Source organism: Oncorhynchus keta, unplaced genomic scaffold (assembly GCF_023373465.1).
Source record: "Oncorhynchus keta strain PuntledgeMale-10-30-2019 unplaced genomic scaffold, Oket_V2 Un_contig_8116_pilon_pilon, whole genome shotgun sequence".
Taxonomy (NCBI): Eukaryota; Metazoa; Chordata; class Actinopteri; order Salmoniformes; family Salmonidae; genus Oncorhynchus; species Oncorhynchus keta.
In genome coordinates, this window is record NW_026289870.1 from 57,694 (window position 1) to 76,370 (window position 18,677).

The window sequence follows — 18,677 nt, forward strand, 5'->3', positions numbered from 1 at the left end:
GACACACATATACACTGAAACCAGAGATGAGACACTATGGAGGAAGGAGACACTCATATACACTGAAACCAGAGATGAGACACTATGGAGGAAGGAGACACACATATACACTGAAACCAGAGATGAGACACTATGGAGGAAGGAGACACACATATACACTGAAACCAGAGATGAGACACACTATGGAGGAAGGAGACACTCATATACACTGAAACCAGAGATGAGACACTATGGAGGAAGGAGACACTCATATACACTGAAACCAGAGATGAGACACACTATGGAGGAAGGAGACACACATATACACTGAAACCAGAGATGAGACACACTATGGAGGAAGGAGACACTCATATACACTGAAACCAGAGATGAGACACTATGGAGGAAGGAGACACACATATACACTGAAACCAGAGATGAGACACTATGGAGGAAGGAGACACACATATACACTGAAACCAGAGATGAGACACTATGGAGGAAGGAGACACACATATACACTGAAACCAGAGATGAGACACTATGGAGGAAGGAGACACACATATACACTGAAACCAGAGATGAGACACTATGGAGGAAGGAGACACACATATACACTGAAACCAGAGATGAGACACTATGGAGGAAGGAGACACACATATACACTGAAACCAGAGATGAGACACTATGGAGGAAGGAGACACACATATACACTGAAACCAGAGATGAGACACACTATGGAGGAAGGAGACACTCATATACACTGAAACCAGAGATGAGACACACTATGGAGGAAGGAGACACTCATATACACTGAAACCAGAGATGAGACACTATGGAGGAAGGAGACACACATATACACTGAAACCAGAGATGGAGGAAGGAGAGAGACACTATGGAGGAAGGAGACACTCATATACACTGAAACCAGAGATGAGACACTATGGAGGAAGGAGACACTCATATACACTGAAACCAGAGATGAGACACTATGGAGGAAGGAGACACTCATATACACTGAAACCAGAGATGAGACACTATGGAGGAAGGAGACACTCATATACACTGAAACCAGAGATGAGACACTATGGAGGAAGGAGACACTCATATACACTGAAACCAGAGATGAGACACTATGGAGGAAGGAGACACACATATACACTGAAACCAGAGATGAGACACTATGGAGGAAGGAGACACTCATATACACTGAAACCAGAGATGAGACACTATGGAGGAAGGAGACACTCATATACACTGAAACCAGAGATGAGACACTGAAACAGAGATGAGACATATGGAGGAAGGAGACACTCATATACACTGAAACCAGAGATGAGACACTATGGAGGAAGGAGACACTCATATACACTGAAACCAGAGATGAGACACACTATGGAGGAAGGAGACACTCATATACACTGAAACCAGAGATGAGACACACTATGGAGGAAGGAGACACATATACACTGAAACCAGAGATGAGACACTATGGAGGAAGGAGACACTCATATACACTGAAACCAGAGATGAGACACTATGGAGGAAGGAGACACTCATATACACTGAAACCAGAGATGAGACACTATGGAGGAAGGAGACACTCATATACACTGAAACCAGAGATGAGACACTATGGAGGAAGGAGACACTCATATACACTGAAACCAGAGATGAGACACACTATGGAGGAAGGAGACACTCATATACACTGAAACCAGAGATGAGACACTATGGAGGAAGGAGACACTCATATACACTGAAACCAGAGATGAGACACTATGGAGGAAGGAGACACACATATACACTGAAACCAGAGATGAGACACACTATGGAGGAAGGAGACACTCATATACACTGAAACCAGAGATGAGACACACTATGGAGGAAGGAGACACTCATATACACTGAAACCAGAGATGAGACACTATGGAGGAAGGAGACACTCATATACACTGAAACCAGAGATGAGACACACTATGGAGGAAGGAGACACTCATATACACTGAAACCAGAGATGAGACACTATGGAGGAAGGAGACACACATATACACTGAAACCAGAGATGAGACACTATGGAGGAAGGAGACACACATATACACTGAAACCAGAGATGAGACACACTATGGAGGAAGGAGACACTCATATACACTGAAACCAGAGATGAGACACACTATGGAGGAAGGAGACACACATATACACTGAAACCAGAGATGAGACACTATGGAGGAAGGAGACACTCATATACACTGAAACCAGAGATGAGACACTATGGAGGAAGGAGACACTCATATACACTGAAACCAGAGATGAGACACACTATGGAGGAAGGAGACACTCATATACACTGAAACCAGAGATGAGACACTATGGAGGAAGGAGACACACATATACACTGAAACCAGAGATGAGACACTATGGAGGAAGGAGACACTCATATACACTGAAACCAGAGATGAGACACACTATGGAGGAAGGAGACACACTCCTTCATAGCTCACAGAGCTACTGTTGTCCCAGGACAAGGTAAGGCACATCAGCCAGCTGTGTCAGAACCAGCTAACAAGCAGTCTTTCTGTATCACACATGAACTGAACCACACAGTTTGCCTTGCAAACACACACACCGTTCCGGTAGTCCACCCATAGATGTCCTAGTCAGATAGTTTTCTATGAAACACAACACACCCATAGATGTCCTAGTCAGGTTTTCTATGAAAACACTTTCTGGGGCGAAAACAAAAAAGGCCTTTGGTTGTCAATATGTTCTGTGTTCCAAGTCAAATGACGAGTCAATAGGTGACCTTTACCCCTTCACCTGGCAACAACCCCAACCTCACCTTTGAACTTACTCCTGATTGACCAAGGGGATTAGGGTTAGTCGGATCCTCCCTGAATTGAGAGAGAGAGAGGATAAATGTCACCCTTAAGCACAGATCTAGGATCAGCTTCCCAAATCCTTAACCATAAAGGGCTGGAGGAAAACTGACCCAAGATCAGTGTGTAGGGAAAAGCTGGTGTTGCTACAGCAGTAGACATGGATCAGTACAACACTAGGCCCAGTTACAGTGTGAGGAACCAGGCACGTGGGGAGTGAGGCCCAGAACCAGGCACGTGGGGAGGGAGGCCCAGAACCAGGCACGTGGGGAGTGAGGCCCAGAACCAGGCGCGTGGGGAGTGAGGCCCGGAACCAGGCGCGTGGGGAGTGAGGCCCGGAACCAGGCGCGTGGGGAGTGAGGCCCGGAACCAGGCGCGTGGGGAGTGAGGCCCGGAACCAGGCGCGTGGGGAGTGAGGCCCGGAACCAGGCGCGTGGGGAGTGAGGCCCGGAACCAGGCGCGTGGGGAGTGAGGCCCGGAACCAGGCGCGTGGGGAGTGAGGCCCGGGGCCAGGCGCGTGGGGGGTGAGGCCCAGAACCAGGCGCGTGGGGGGTGAGGCCCAGAACCAGGCGCGTGGGGGGGAGGCCCGGGCCAGGCACGTGGGTGAGGCCCAGAACCAGGCACGTGGGGGAGTGAGGCCCAGAACCAGGCACGTGGGGAGGAGGCCCAGAACCAGGCACGTGGGGAGTGAGGCCCAGGGTTCGCAGGACTTCTCCCTAGAGACTGACACCTATTTCTGGGATGGAATCAACCTTGGGCTACCCTTGTTGGCCCTTTGTGTGGTTCTATGTTGTGGGGATCACTGAGAGTTGTGGTTAAAATAGTTTGGGACTTGGTATTGGATTAAAGTGTCCTGTGAAATATCATGTTATTGTTGTAACTCAACTCCTACAATGTTTTCTATCTCCCTACACCCTCTCTCTCTCTCTGTCTCTCTCTGTCTGTCTCTCTGTCTCTCTCTCTGTCTGTCTCTCTGTCTCTCTCTCTGTCTGTCTCTCTGTCTCTCTCTCTGTCTCTCTCTCTGTCTCCAGTCTGTCCAATGGGCAGTGGTGCCCAGTAGACTCTACAGCTCCCTGGCCCAGACCCCAGTCAACAACAACACCACTACCACCCTGCTGGCCCAGCACCCCTCCCCTCACAGGGGTGTCATTCTCCCCGGGGGCCCCCTGGAGCTGCTGAGGGTGTGAGGAGGCTCTACGGGACAGGCCTCCTCGCCTCCTCAGAGCCTTCATCTGCCCGGGGGAGGGGAGAGGTGGACAGGGAGGAAGTGGACAACGATGCCACCCAGAGGACCATTAGAGTTATGCAGTGGAACATACTGGCTCAAGGTAAATATGGTTCTTAATTGTAGCAAAAATAGTCATGAACATTTCATCTCATTCAGGGCTATTAAATGGTATATTATTGCTCATTTGAATTGGCATCGAGGACAGTGAGATGGATGGACTGACAGATGAATTCTCTCTCCCTCCAGCTCTAGGTGAAGGTATGGACAGTTTCGTCAACTGTCCCCTGGAAGCCCTGAACTGGGCGGAGCGTAAATACCTCATCCTAGAAGAGATCCTCACCTACCGACCTCACATCCTGTGTCTACAGGAAGTCGACCCACTACTACGACACCTTCCAGCCAATCCTGGCCAGACTGGGTTACCGCGGCAACTTCTGCCCCAAGCCCTGGTCTCCGTGTTTGAATGTGGAGGGCAACAACGGTCCGGATGGATGTGCTCTGTTCTACGATGAAGCCCGGTTGGACTTGGTGGATAGTGTGAATGTCCGGCTGTGTGCCCTTTTAACACCCACCAACCAGGTCTGCAAAACTAGCCAGTTGAACGGTCCTTCCTTCCTTGAAGTAAATCACTGGTCTGACAACGTCTGGCCTAATAGGATGGAAACTCTGATTTCCAAGCATGTCGATTACCTCAGGGAATGAAGGATTCTGACAGGATCCTATTTTATAACAGGCAAGAGAGGTCAGAGGTCAACCCTCCTCCTGGACAGCCACTGTTTGTGTAGATTGTTAAACATACAGACTGGAACGTAAACCCTTAACTGTTTTATGCATTCGTCTTCCCTACAGGTGGCGGTCGTCCACGACGCTGCGTTGCAGGGTGACAGGCCGGCGGCTGTGTGTTGCCGTGACGCACCTCAAAGCCCGGAGCGGCTGGGAATGCCTCCGTAGTGCCCAGGGTTCCGACCTTCTCCGGAACCTCGCCACCCTCACCCAATCACCGGGGGTCCCATCGCGTCTCCCCAGACACCCCTCTCCTCGTCTGCGGCGACTTCAACGCTGTGCCTTCCGAGGACGTCTACCAGCGTGCCGCATCGTCACCGTTGATCCTTGACTCCGCCTATAAACGGTTAAGCCGGGACGGGCTTTCGAACCGGCCTACACCACGTGGAAGATCCGGCCCGACGGGAGAGTGCTGCACCACATTGGATTATATCTGGTACTCTAGAGAAGCTTTCAGTGTGGACGCCGTGTTGGATATGCCTACAGAGGAACAGATTGGCCCCAACAGGCTTCCGTCGTACAACTACCCCTCCGATCACCTCTCGCTGGTGTGTGACTTCAGCTTTAAAAAGCAGCAGGAGGAGTGAAGAGGATCATATGGACTCTTGATTGACAATTCGAGGGATGGAGGGTGACAGAACGAGGGATGGAGGGTTACAGAACGAGGGATGGAGGGGACAGAACGAGGGATGGAGGGTTACAGAACGAGGGATGGAGGGTTACAGAACGAGGGATGGAGGGGACAGAACGAGGGAGGGGACAGAACGAGGGATGGAGGGAACAGACAGGGGAAGGAACAGAGGGGAAGGAGGGGAGGATGGAGGGGACAGAACAGAAGGGATGGAGACAGGAGGGACGGAGCAGCCAGGGTCCCTCCGAGTCCGAACCCATCTCTCTCTGGGGGTGATGACTGGAGAACTGGAGGAGGGAAATAGGGAGGAGACAACCCGCTTGGTGTGAGGGTTTCAGAAGTCATGTTATCGATTTAAACACTGAATGAAGGGAGACTGAGAGGAATGCGACGGAGGGGACAGACTGCTGAAACTAGGCTCTATGGTTCCTGTCTACAGTAGAGGTGCTGTTGTTGTCTCTGACACTGTGATGATTGGACTGGACAGACTGCTGAAACTAGGCTCTATGGTTCCGGAGGGGTCTACAGTAGAGGTGCTGTTGTTGTCTCTGACACTGTGATGATTGGACTGGACAGACTGCTGGGGAAACTAGGCTCTATGGTTCCGGGTCTACAGTAGAGGTGCTGTTGTTGTCTCTGACACTGTGATGATTGGACTGACAGACTGCTGAAACTAGGCTCTATGGTTCCTGTGGAGGAGGGAAACAGGTAGAGGTGCTGTTGTTGTCTCTGACACTGTGATGATTGGACTGGACAGACTGCTGAAGCTAGGCTCTATGGTTCCTGTCTGGACAGTAGAGTCTACAGTAGAGGTGCTGTTGTTGTCTCTGACACTGTGATGATGGGACTGGACAGACTGCTGAAACTAGGCTCTATGGTTCCTGTCTACAGTAGAGGTGCTGTTGTACCTCTGACACTGTGATGATGGGACTGGACAGACTGCTGAAACTAGGCTCTATGGTTCCTGTCTACAGTAGAGATGCTGTTGTTGTCTCTGACACTGTGATGATTGGACTGGACAGACTGCTGAAACTAGGCTCTATGGTTCCTGTCTGACACAGTAGAGGTGCTGTTGTAGGTGCTGTTGTTGTCTCTGACACTGTGATGATTGGACTGGACAGACTGCTGAAACTAGGCTCTATGGTTCCTGTCTACAGTAGAGGTGCTGTTGTTGTCTCTGACACTGTGATGATGGGACTGGACAGACTGCTGAAACTAGGCTCTATGGTTCCTGTCTACAGTAGAGGTGCAGTTGTTGTCTCTGACACTGTGATGATTGGACTGGACAGACTGCTGAAACTAGGCTCTATGGTTCCTGTCTACAGTAGAGGTGCTGTTGTTGTCTCTGACACTGTGATGATTGGACTGGACAGACTGCTGAAACTAGGCTCTATGGTTCCTGTCTACAGTAGAGTCTCTGTGTTGTTGTCTCTGACACTGTGATGATTGCACCCTACCTGCTACTATTCAACTCTACTTGTCCTGGGCTGCTTCAGTTCAAGGGGGTAATCCTACAGAGCAGGATCAAGGGGTTAGCCGGCTAACTAGGAGTTAACTTGCCTAAATATTCTGAAGTATTACAGTGCATTTTGGGAAGTATTCAGACACCTTGACTTTCTTCAAAATGTGGTTACATTACAGCCTTATTCTAAAATTGATTACATTTTAGAAATACTACTCTAACCATGATAACCAAGATTGAACTCTTTGGCCTGAATGCCAAGCGTCACGTCTGGAGGAAACCTGGCACCATTCCTACGGTGAAGCATGGTGGTGGCAGCATCATGTTGTGGGGATGTTTTCCAGTGGCAGGGAGACTAGTCAGGATGGAGGCAAAGATTAACAAAGTACAGACTGATCCTTGATGAACCTGCTCCAGAGCACACAGGACCTCAGACTGGGGGGGGGCGAAGGTTCACCTTCCAACACAACAACGATCCTAAGCACACAGCCAAGACAACGCAGGAGTGGCTTCGGGACAAGTCTCTGTCCTTGATTGGCCCTGCCAGAGCCCGGACTTGAACCTGATCGGACATCTTTGGAAAGACCTGAAAATATCTGTGCAGCGACGCTCCCCATCCGACCTGACAGAGCTGGAGAGGACCTTCCCAAGTACAGGTGTGACCAGCTTGTAGAGTCATACTCAAGAACACTTGAGGCTGTAATCGCTTCAACAAAGTACTGAGTTTGAATACTTTTAAATTTGTAAAAATGTCTTAACCTGTTTTTGCTTTGTCATTACGGGGTTTTGTGTGTGAAGATTGATTAAAAAAATATTAAATTTTAAAATGAATCTTTAACAAAATGTGTGGAAAGTAAATATATATATATATATTTTTTTTATTGGAAAGTAAAGGTGTCTGAATACGTGTTAAACATGTTCATCAGCATTTCCTCAACTGCAGAGGGTATATATATATATAGTAATGTTCATCAGCATTTCCTCAACTGCAGAGGGTATATATATATAGTAATGTTCATCAGCATTTCCTCAACTGCAGAGGGTATATATATATATAGTAATGTTCATCAGCATTTCCTCAACTGCAGAGGGTATATATATATATATAGTAATGTTCATCAGCATTTCCTCAACTGCAGAGGGTGTGTATATATAGTAATGTTCATCAGCATTTCCTCAACTGCAGAGGGTATATATATATATATAGTAATGTTCATCAGCATTTCCTCAACTGCAGAGGGTGTATATATATATAGTAATGTTCATCAGCATTTCCTCAACTGCAGAGGGTATATATATATATATATAGTAATGTTCATCAGCATTTCCTCAACTGCAGAGGGTATATATATATATATATAGTAATGTTCATCAGCATTTCCTCAACTGCAGAGGGTGTATATATATATATAGTAATGTTCATCAGCATTTCCTCAACTGCAGAGGGTGTATATATATATATAGTAATGTTCATCAGCATTTCCTCAACTGCAGAGGGTGTATATATATATATATAGTAATGTTCATCAGCATTTCCTCAACTGCAGAGGGTGTGTATATATATATATATATAGTAATGTTCATCAGCATTTCCTCAACTGCAGAGGGTATATATATATAGTAATGTTCATCAGCATTTCCTCAACTGCAGAGGGTGTGTATATATATATATATATATATATAGTAATGTTCATCAGCATTTCCTCAACTGCAGAGGGTGTGTATATATATATATAGTAATGTTCATCAGCATTTCCTCAACTGCAGAGGGTGTGTATATATAGTAATGTTCATCAGCATTTCCTCAACTGCAGAGGGTATATATATATATATAGTAATGTTCATCAGCATTTCCTCAACTGCAGAGGGTATATATATATATATATATAGTAATGTTCATCAGCATTTCCTCAACTGCAGAGGGTATATATATATATATATAGTAATGTTCATCAGCATTTCCTCAACTGCAGAGGGTATATATATATATATAGTAATGTTCATCAGCATTTCCTCAACTGCAGAGGGTATATATATAGTAATGTTCATCAGCATTTCCTCAACTGCAGAGGGTATATATATATATAGTAATGTTCATCAGCATTTCCTCAACTGCAGAGGGTATATATATATATATAGTAATGTTCATCAGCATTTCCTCAACTGCAGAGGGTACATGTGTATATATATATAGTAAGGTTCATCAGCATTTCCTCAACTGCAGAGGGTATATATATATATATATATATATGTTTTGTAAGGTTCATCAGCATTTCCTCAACTGCAGAGGGTACATGTGTATATATATATATATGTATGTTTTGTAAGGTTCATCAGCATTTCCTCTTACTGTGTGTGTATATGTACACATGTCCTTTTCTGGTCTAATACTGGTCAGGTGTGTCATTAATGCCTACTGATACTTGTTCGGTACAAAAACGTTATTGAAAGTTGCACATAGAAATACCACTAAATAGAGCCAACGTGGTTCCTTATTGTATACGTCAGAGATGAGCGTTTGTTCTAAATAGCATATTTCTATCTGAACGTACCCCTACGGCACATTTAATTTGTAATATAAACAAACTTCCAGTAGTGTGTTTATACGTTGTATGGGTGGAAACTAAACCATATCCCTGGCATGGTGTACGGTGACCCCAGCAGGAAACTAAACCATATCCCTGGCATGGTGTACGGTGACCCCAGCAGGAAACTAAACCATATCCCTGGCATGGTGTACGGTGACCCCAGCAGGAAACTAAACCATATCCCTGGCATGGTGTACGGTGACCCCAGTAGGAAACTAAACCATATCCCTGGCATGGTGTACGGTGGCCCCAGTAGGAAACTAAACCATATCCCTGGCATGGTGTACGGTGACCCCAGTAGGAAACTAAACCATATCCCTGGCATGGTGTACGGTGGCCCCAGTAGGAAACTAAACCATATCCCTGGCATGGTGTAGGGTGGCCCCAGTAGGAAACTAAACCATATCCCTGGCATGGTGTACGGTGGCCCCAGTAGGAAACTAAACCATATCCCTGGCATGGTGTACGGTGGCCCCAGTAGGAAACTAAACCATATCCCTGGCATGGTGTATGGGTGGCCCCAGTAGGAAACTAAACCATATCCCTGGCATGGTGTACGGTGGCCCCAGTAGGAAACTAAACCATATCCCTGGCACGGTGTACGGTGACCCCAGTAGGAAACTAAACCATATCCCTGGCATGGTGTACGGTGGCCCCAGTAGGAAACTAAACCATATCCCTGGCATGGTGTACAGGTGGCCCCAGTAGGAAACTAAACCATATCCCTGGCATGGTGTACAGGTGGCCCCAGTAGGAAACTAAACCATATCCCTGGCATGGTGTATGGTGGCCCCAGTAGGAAACTAAACCATATCCCTGGCATGGTGTACGGTGGCCCCAGTAGGAAACTAAACCATATCCCTGGCATGGTGTATGGGTGGCCCCAGTAGGAAACTAAACCATATCCCTGGCATGGTGTACGGTGGCCCCAGTAGGAAACTAAACCATATCCCTGGCATGGTGTACGGTGTCCCCAGTAGGAAACTAAACCATATCCCTGGCATGGTGTACGGTGGCCCCAGTAGGAAACTAAACCATATCCCTGGCATGGTGTATGGTGGCCCCAGTAGGAAACTAAACCATATCCCTGGCATGGTGTACGGTGGCCCCAGTAGGAAACTAAACCATATCCCTGGCATGGTGTACGGTGGCCCCAGTAGGAAACTAAACCATATCCCTGGCATGGTGTACGGTGACCCCAGTAGGAAACTAAACCATATCCCTGGCATGGTGTACAGGTGGCCCCAGTAGGAAACTAAACCATATCCCTGGCATGGTGTACGGTGACCCCAGTAGGAAACTAAACCATATCCCTGGCATGGTGTACAGGTGGCCCCAGTAGGAAACTAAACCATATCCCTGGCATGGTGTACGGTGACCCCAGTAGGAAACTAAACCATATCCCTGGCATGGTGTACGGTGGCCCCAGTAGGAAACTAAACCATATCCCTGGCATGGTGTAGGGTGGCCCCAGTAGGAAACTAAACCATATCCCTGGCATGGTGTACGGTGGCCCCAGTAGGAAACTAAACCATATCCCTGGCATGGTGTACGGTGGCCCCAGTAGGAAACTAAACCATATCCCTGGCATGGTGCCACGTACTACCAACTGACCCAGTTATTTACAGAGCATCAGTCCCAGGACAGTAGTTTATATTCAAACTGTCAGCCTGTGTGCAATAAAACAATCTGCCCTTCTTTTCTGTCTCTGTGTGGTGTTCTACACATTATAAATCACTTCCTACCTCACCAGTTGAAATGCCATCCAATGTCCCCTGGTGGTAAGCTGTGGAACTACATTTATCACCAGCATGTGAAATGTGGACATTAATTACGACATAGTACCTTCTGCTGTGTGTTCCTGATGGGGATGGAACCTAGAACTCTGATTAAATGGTTCCGGAGCTACTAAACTTCTGTACTCAGTCTACACACACGTTCCTGATGGGGATGGAACCTAGAACTCTGATTAAATGGTTCCGGAGCTACTAAACTTCTGTACTCAGTCTACACACACGTTCCTGATGGGGATGGAACCTAGAACTCTGATTAAATGGTTCCGGAGCTACTAAACTTCTGTACTCAGTCTACACACACGTTCCTGATGGGGATGGAACCTAGAACTCTGATTAAATGGTTCCGGAGCTACTAAACTTCTGTACTCGGTCTACACACACACGTTCCTGATGGGGATGGAACCTAGAACTCTGATTAAATGGTTCGGAGCTACTAAACTTCTGTACTCGGTCACACACACGTTCCTGATGGGGATGGAACCTAGAACTCTGATTAAATGGTTCCGGAGCTACTAAACTTCTGTACTCAGTCTACACACACGTTCCTGATGGGGATGGAACCTAGAACTCTGATTAAATGGTTCCGGAGCTACTAAACTTCTGTACTCAGTCTACACACACGTTCCTGATGGGGATGGAACCTAGAACTCTGATTAAATGGTTCCGGAGCTACTAAACTTCTGTACTCGGTCTACACACACACGTTCCTGATGGGGATGGAACCTAGAACTCTGATTAAATGGTTCCGGAGCTACTAAACTTCTGTACTCGGTCTACACACATTGCAGGCGGGTGGTGAACGCAGTCACTCTGCACCAACCAGCTGAGCCATTGAAGCCAGTCTGTTGCCTCCCGTTCAACTAGTTCTAGTTAAACCCTGAATGGACCTGTTTAGAAACAGAATCCCTGCAACCAAAGGGTTACTAGTTGTCGGTTGGAACAGGTCCCAGAGAGAAGGGTTCCCGGTGGTGTGTGGATCACCTCTCTCACGGTTTTGACGCGCTCTAACACGTCTGAGCCAACAACAGCATTTACCACAAATGCAGAAACATCACCTTTGGAAAAGCATCATTTAATTTAAACAAAAGACAAAACAGAAAGTCGTTTAATTCAAATGTTTTTTTTTTATATTTCAGTAAAATCTACTTGAATACACTTTGAAACAAGAGTACAACAAAATAGAATATACTTCAAATGTTGAATATACAAACTAGTTCAGTTCCGAACAGCTTTCTCCCTCTTCATACGACTAAGAAAAGCAGAAACTGCTGAAGGAAAGGGAGGGGGCGGAGCCAAGATGGCTGACGAGCAGTTACCCTAGAGACCGTTACCGTGGGGATGTAGATGTAGTAAGCCTATGGTCAAGGCCTACTAGAACCAACCAGGGGTTGGGAGTCAATTCCATTTCTATTACAGTCGATACTAATTTTGAATTTTTTGTTTTATCATTGAAGAGAATTAGAACTTCAGTCTACTTCCTGAATTGTAATGGTTTTGACCCCAAACCCCTGTAACCGACCCACTGACCTGGGCTTCAGACTATAAGAGAACAATGTTGTTGTCGTATTGTTTTATAACACTGTGCTTGGTACAAGGTATTCAAAAAGGTCAAGAAACCGTAACACACAAAAAAAAGCTAAATTATCTCATAAACAATGAATGACAAATAAAAACAGATCATTCTAAGGCTGTTTTGTTGTGAATTCAATTCCCCCTAAACTGTATAATAGTTATATATACACAAGTCCCTTTGGCTTTCTTTATTTACCCCTTGTAAGAGCTGATCCTAGAACAGCCCGCAGTCTTTCGTGTGGTTGGTTTACGCACCGGGAATCTGCACAGTGATTCGGCAAATCAAATGCTGGTCGTACACAGATACATTTCTATACAACCCCCCCCCCTCCCTCCATCTCTCTCCTTTTCCAGTTCACATTTTTTTTGGTTTTTAATAATTAGCCTTTTGTTTAGTGTTCTCGTTTTGTCTTTTTTTAAGTTTGCATTTGTCCGTTGTAGCTTAGTCAGCTAGTGTCTCATCTGCCAGAAACAGAACATGTAGTGATTTAAACTGGACTTGGTCCCTTTTTCTGAAGGAGATTCTTCCCTTCTGAGAAGTCATTGCTGGGTTCCTGTGTTGGCTGGGTAACCGACAGTATCGTACAGCTCAAATGACACCCTATTCCCTACAGAAGTAGTGTACTTTATAGGGAATAGGGGGCCATTTGGGGATGCACATGGTGGGTAGACCCCCCCACCTCCATAGAGATGAGGCTGTGGTAGGAAGGTAGACACCCCCCATAGAGATGAGGCTGTGGTAGGAAGGTAGACCCCCATAGAGATGAGGCCCCCACCCCCCACAGAGATGAGGCTGTGGTAGGAAGGTAGACTATTAGTAGGAAGGTCACCCCCCCCACCCCCCATAGAGATGAGGCTGTGGTAGGAAGGTAGACACACACACCCCCCCCCAGGGTAAATCAGAGCTGGTTGTGGGTCTTTATAGTCTCTCAAACTGTCATGTAGAAAAAAAAGAACAAACTATGTGGGCAAAAAACTGTACAATGTTGAGGTGTGTGTGTGTGTGTGTGTGTGTGTCCGTACTTGTGGCCTCAAAACTCCGGATCTTCTGACTTGATCTCAGGCGGGAGCTCCTCTGATTTAGACGACTACCGTGATGATCTCCGGTGCTTCCGGTAACGTGGTCTGGACGGGGAGGGCCTGTACCGTTTTAACGGTCAGCGTCTTGGCCTGCTGCTGCTGCTGTTCTCTCGTCGCCGTGCCAGATCTCTTGATGATGCCGCTGATGATATGGGATGCCGCCACCGGAGCGCTCTGATTGGCTGTTGTCGTCGTCACGGTGACCACTGCCGTCCCGGTCCCGCCACCTTGCGTCGTCGTGACGATATGATGTGTCTGTTGTTGTTGATGATGATGCAGCGTTGTGGGAACGGCCAGCCTCATCACCTTGGTCACAGGGGATACAATTTGTAATTCCATAAATGAAGACAATGTTTGAATTTGTAACAAAAATAAATACAAATTAATACACAAAAAAGTCTGTGCCCAAATGCAATACTTTTATACTTGCATGTCAGTATCTTGTGATGTCTTAAAGTATGTGTTTTCCGATGTCTAGCTTAAAATGGCCAATAAAAAAAACTATTTTTAAAACAGACACCTGTGTCCCTGCAGCCATGGTAACATGAGGTGCCAGGGCTCGTACCCCCCAGGAGTTTGTCCCGCCCAGGAGAGAGATGCTGCCCGTCGGGGAGCCCCCCAGGCCAGGCTTGGTCTGCTGCTGGTACTGGGCCAGCTGGTGGGCCGGGATGGTGATGATCTTAGCCAGTTGGACCGTGATCTTGTCTCCGTTCTCCGCTGTGGCTGGAACCATAGTGGGGATGGTCTGGATCACAACCTGCAGAGGAGAGAGATGGTTAGGAACAGGTCTACACATTCTAGATCTATACAGATGGATCACAACCTGGAGAGAAGAGATGGTCTGTGTAGCTCAGCCGTCAAACTGTCCAGTCTGTCTACACTACAGAGTAGTTATGAATCGTGGACTTGGTTAGTATGAGGCGTGTCTCACAACCTGCTCAGCCGTCAAACTGTCCAGTCTGTCTGCACTACAGAGTAGTTATGAATCGTGGAAACTTTATGATGTAGAGGGTGTTGGTTTAGCCGTCAAACTGTCCAGTCTGTATGGTTTACAAGATTCAAGTTTTGAATCGTGGACTTGGTTAGTATGAGGCGTGTCTGTGTAGCTCAGCCGTCAAACTGTCCAGTCTGTCTGCACTACAGAGCAGCTAGCTGACACACCAACTAGCGTGGTTACCCACCTTCGGTTGGGAGTTCGCGTTGCCCGTTGCCGTGCCGATGGGAGAGGCGTTGGCCAATTGGTACGTCGTTTGGCCTCCCGACGTCCCTGGCGCCTGTTGCATGGCAACCGTTGAGATCTTCTGGCCCAGTGACGTTGTCATGACTACAGGCACTTGCATGGCAACCCGTACAGTCCTGGAGACGGAAACGATAACAAAATGGAGTCCGTGACAAAGTTTCGTAAATACAAACTTACTAGATATCGATAGATAAACTCTTTTACATTCAGCATAAAACCTCCAAAGTGAATTGTATGTTTCAGGGTCAGTATTAGGGTGTGTCTCTAACCTGGGTCCTGAGGCATGTTTCAGGGTCAGTATTAGGGTGTGTCTCTAACCTGGGTCCTGAGGCAGTGGGGATGATGTATGTTTCAGGGTCAGTATTAGGGTGTGTCTCTAACCTGGGTCCTGAGGCAGTGGGGATGATGTATGTTTCAGGGTCAGTATTAGGGGTGTCTCTAACCTGGGTCCTGAGGCAGTGGGGATGATGTATGTTTCAGGGTCAGTATTAGGGTGTGTCTCTAACCTGGGTCCTGAGGCAGTGGGGATGATGTATGTTTCAGGGTCAGTATTAGGGTGTGTCTCTAACCTGGGTCCTGAGGCAGTGGGGATGATGTATGTTTCAGGGTCAGTATTAGGGTGCGTCTCTAACCTGGGTCCTGAGGCAGTGGGGATGATGTATGTTTCAGGGTCAGTATTAGGGTGCGTCTCTAACCTGGGTCCTGAGGCAGTGGGGATGATGTATGTTTCAGGGTCAGTATTAGGGTGTGTCTCTAACCTGGGTCCTGAGGCAGTGGGGATGATGTATGTTTCAGGGTCAGTATTAGGGTGCGTCTCTAACCTGGGTCCTGAGGCAGTGGGGATGATGTATGTTTCAGGGTCAGTATTAGGGTGCGTCTCTAACCTGGGTCCTGAGGCAGTGGGGATGATGTATGTTTCAGGGTCAGTATTAGGGTGTGTCTCTAACCTGGGTCCTGAGGCAGTGGGGATGATGTATGTTTCAGTTTCAGGGTCAGTATTAGGGTGTGTCTCTAACCTGGGTCCTGAGGCAGTGGGGATGATGTATGTTTCAGGGTCAGTATTAGGGTGCGTCTCTAACCTGGGTCCTGAGGCAGTGGGGATGATGTATGTTTCAGGGTCAGTATTAGGGTGCGTCTCTAACCTGGGTCCTGAGGCAGTGGGGATGATGTATGTTTCAGGGTCAGTATTAGGGTGTGTCTCTAACCTGGGTCCTGAGGCAGTGGGGATGATGGCCGTGTGAGAATGCTGCGTCTGGGTTCCGTCTGGCGCCGTGGAAATGGTCACTATCCTCGGAACCCCCACCGCCGCCCCGCCCCCCGTCACCGCCGCCTTGTTGCCCTTAGCAACCGGAGGATGGACCACGGTTCTAGTCCCACCCCTCAGGATGGTGGGCGTCGTGGCGAGCTCGGCCACATTCAGTATCGTCTCCGACGAGGGCAGGACTCTCTCGTGGTAAGACTTCTCTGAGCCAATAAGATCGCCCGATCTGGAGTCGGCCTTATCGTCCTCGATGACAACGATGTTCTTGGGCATCTCCTTGAACTGGTAGACCAGCCGCTGACCTTCGACCTTGGCCAGTATACCACGTTGGTAGTAGTACCTGGTAGAGAGGGAGGAGAGGGAGGGAGAGAGGAGGGTGAGAGAGGGAGGGAGAGAGGGAGGGGATAGGGAAAGGAGGAGGGGGAAGACGGAGGGAGGGAAATAGAGGAGGGAGGGATAGGGGAGAGAGGAGGGGGAGAGGGGGAAGAGAGGAGGGAGGGGATAGGGAGGGGGGAGGGGGAAGACAGAGGGAGGGAAATAGAGGAGGGGGGTAGGGGGAAGACAGAGGGAGGGAAATAGAGGGGGGGTAGGGGGGAAGACAGAGGGAGGGGATCATGTTCCTCCAAACCAACAACCTACACATTAACTCATGTTCCTCAGAGGAACTCATCCAAACCAACAACCTACACACCTAACTCAGCTTAAAGCCTCTTCCACAGTCAATGCCATTTCAAGTGCTAGACGGTTGTAGGGTAAACCCTCACCTCAGAGCCCGCCCCATGGTCTCATAGTTCATGTCAGGTTTGTTCTTGTGTTTGCCCCAGAGCTTGGACACGGCCTTGGAGTCCACCAGCTTGAAGATGCCCTTCTCCCTCTGAGTCCACTTGATGTACCTGGGACACGTGTTCTTGTCCTGAAGCAAGTCCAACAGGAACTCCCACAGGTACGTGGTGCTGCCTGGGGGACCAGAGACAGGCGGGGGTCGGTCGGACAGAGAGACAGGCGGGTCGGGTCGACAGAGAGACAGGCGGGTCGGGTCGACAGAGAGACAGGCGGGTCGGGTCGACAGAGAGACAGAGAGACAGGCGGGTCGGGTCGACAGAGAGACAGGCGGGTCGGGTCGACAGAGAGACAGGCGGGTCGGGTCGACAGAGAGACAGGCGGGTCGGGTCGACAGAGAGACAGGCGGGTCGGGTCGACAGAGAGACAGGCGGGTCGGGTCGACAGAGAGACAGGCGGGTCGGGACAGAGAGACAGAGAGACAGGCGGGTCGGTCGACAGAGAGACAGGCGGGTCGGTCGACAGAGAGACAGGCGGGTCGGTCGACAGAGAGACAGGCGGGTCGGTCGACAGAGAGACAGGCGGGTCGGTCGACAGAGAGACAGGCGGGTCGGTCGACAGAGAGACAGGCGGGTCGGCGACGACAGAGAGACAGGCGGGTCGGTCGACAGAGAGACAGGCGGGTCGGTCGACAGAGAGACAGGCGGGTCGGGTCGACAGAGAGACAGGCGGGTCGGGTCGACAGAGAGACAGGCGGGTCGGGTCGACAGAGAGACAGGCGGGTCGGGTCGACAGAGAGACAGGCGGGTCGGGTCGACAGAGAGACAGGCGGGTCGGTCGACAGAGAGACAGGCGGGTCGGTCGACAGAGAGACAGGCGGGTCGGTCGACAGAGAGACAGGCGGGTCGGTCGACAGAGAGACAGGCGGGTCGGTCGACAGAGAGACAGGCGGGTCGGTCGACAGAGAGACAGGCGGGTCGGTCGACAGAGAGACAGGCGGTTTATGGATGTGTCCTTTCTGTATATTTGGTGTGTCCCACCTTTTCCTTCTCTGGGTTTCTTCTTGATGCTGAGGTCCGGCGATCCGTTGGACACAGCAGGCGGGTGGGTCTTTGGCTTCCTCCCCGCTACACAGACAAACAGACCAATAAAGTTATTCAAAATCAATCAAATCAATTGACATGGGTCGAAGACATGAGCATTTCACATTGCGTGCAATCTCCCAATATGCCAATAGACGGCGCTCTTTCTGTCTACAAGATACCGCCAGTCTGACAAGTCAGTCCTATTTATCATCAACATCCTGTCTACAAGATACAACCAGTCCTATTTAACATCAACATCCTGTCTACAAGATACAACCAGTCCTATTTAACATCAACATCCTGTCTACAAGATACA

At 48.6% G+C, this 18,677-nt stretch overlaps 1 protein-coding gene, 3 long non-coding RNA genes and 1 pseudogene across 9 annotated transcripts; 2 read left to right on the top strand and 3 right to left on the bottom strand.

Moving 5' to 3' along the window:
• Positions 1-4,104: 4,104 nt before the first annotated feature.
• Positions 4,105-5,612, top strand: LOC127926731 (nocturnin-like; annotated as a pseudogene).
• A 282-nt stretch (positions 5,613-5,894) lies between these two features.
• LOC127926734 (uncharacterized) lies at positions 5,895-6,911 on the top strand. Its single transcript, XR_008124992.1, has 4 exons — positions 5,895-5,941; positions 6,310-6,393; positions 6,576-6,743; positions 6,828-6,911. It is a non-coding gene; the product is annotated as an uncharacterized LOC127926734 (long non-coding RNA).
• A 4,642-nt stretch (positions 6,912-11,553) lies between these two features.
• Positions 11,554-12,213, bottom strand: LOC127926735 (uncharacterized). 2 transcript variants are annotated; one of them, XR_008124993.1, is made up of 3 exons: positions 12,067-12,213; positions 11,825-11,904; positions 11,554-11,746 (listed from the first exon to the last, which is right to left on the bottom strand). It is a non-coding gene; the product is annotated as an uncharacterized LOC127926735 (long non-coding RNA). The 2 variants fall into 2 exon arrangements; XR_008124994.1 differs by having other exon boundaries at positions 11,825-11,984.
• Positions 12,214-13,784: 1,571 nt separating this feature from the next.
• LOC127926736 (ETS-related transcription factor Elf-2-like) lies at positions 13,785-18,443 on the bottom strand (the record flags this gene model as incomplete). The annotated part of the gene is made up of 6 exons (XM_052512240.1): positions 13,785-14,301; positions 14,516-14,752; positions 15,177-15,351; positions 16,441-16,836; positions 17,261-17,453; positions 18,317-18,443. Coding segments are annotated over 6 exons (1,434 nt in total), but the record flags the coding sequence as incomplete, so codon positions are not given.
• On the bottom strand, positions 15,365-16,398 carry LOC127926737 (uncharacterized). Of its 5 annotated transcripts, none has more exons than XR_008124999.1 (3): positions 16,252-16,398; positions 15,868-15,930; positions 15,365-15,504 (listed from the first exon to the last, which is right to left on the bottom strand). It is a non-coding gene; the product is annotated as an uncharacterized LOC127926737 (long non-coding RNA). The 5 variants fall into 5 exon arrangements; XR_008124998.1 differs by lacking the exon at positions 15,868-15,930 and adding an exon at positions 16,057-16,119; XR_008124995.1 differs by lacking the exon at positions 15,868-15,930 and adding an exon at positions 16,120-16,182 and having other exon boundaries at positions 16,252-16,387.
• Positions 18,444-18,677: the final 234 nt, after the last annotated feature.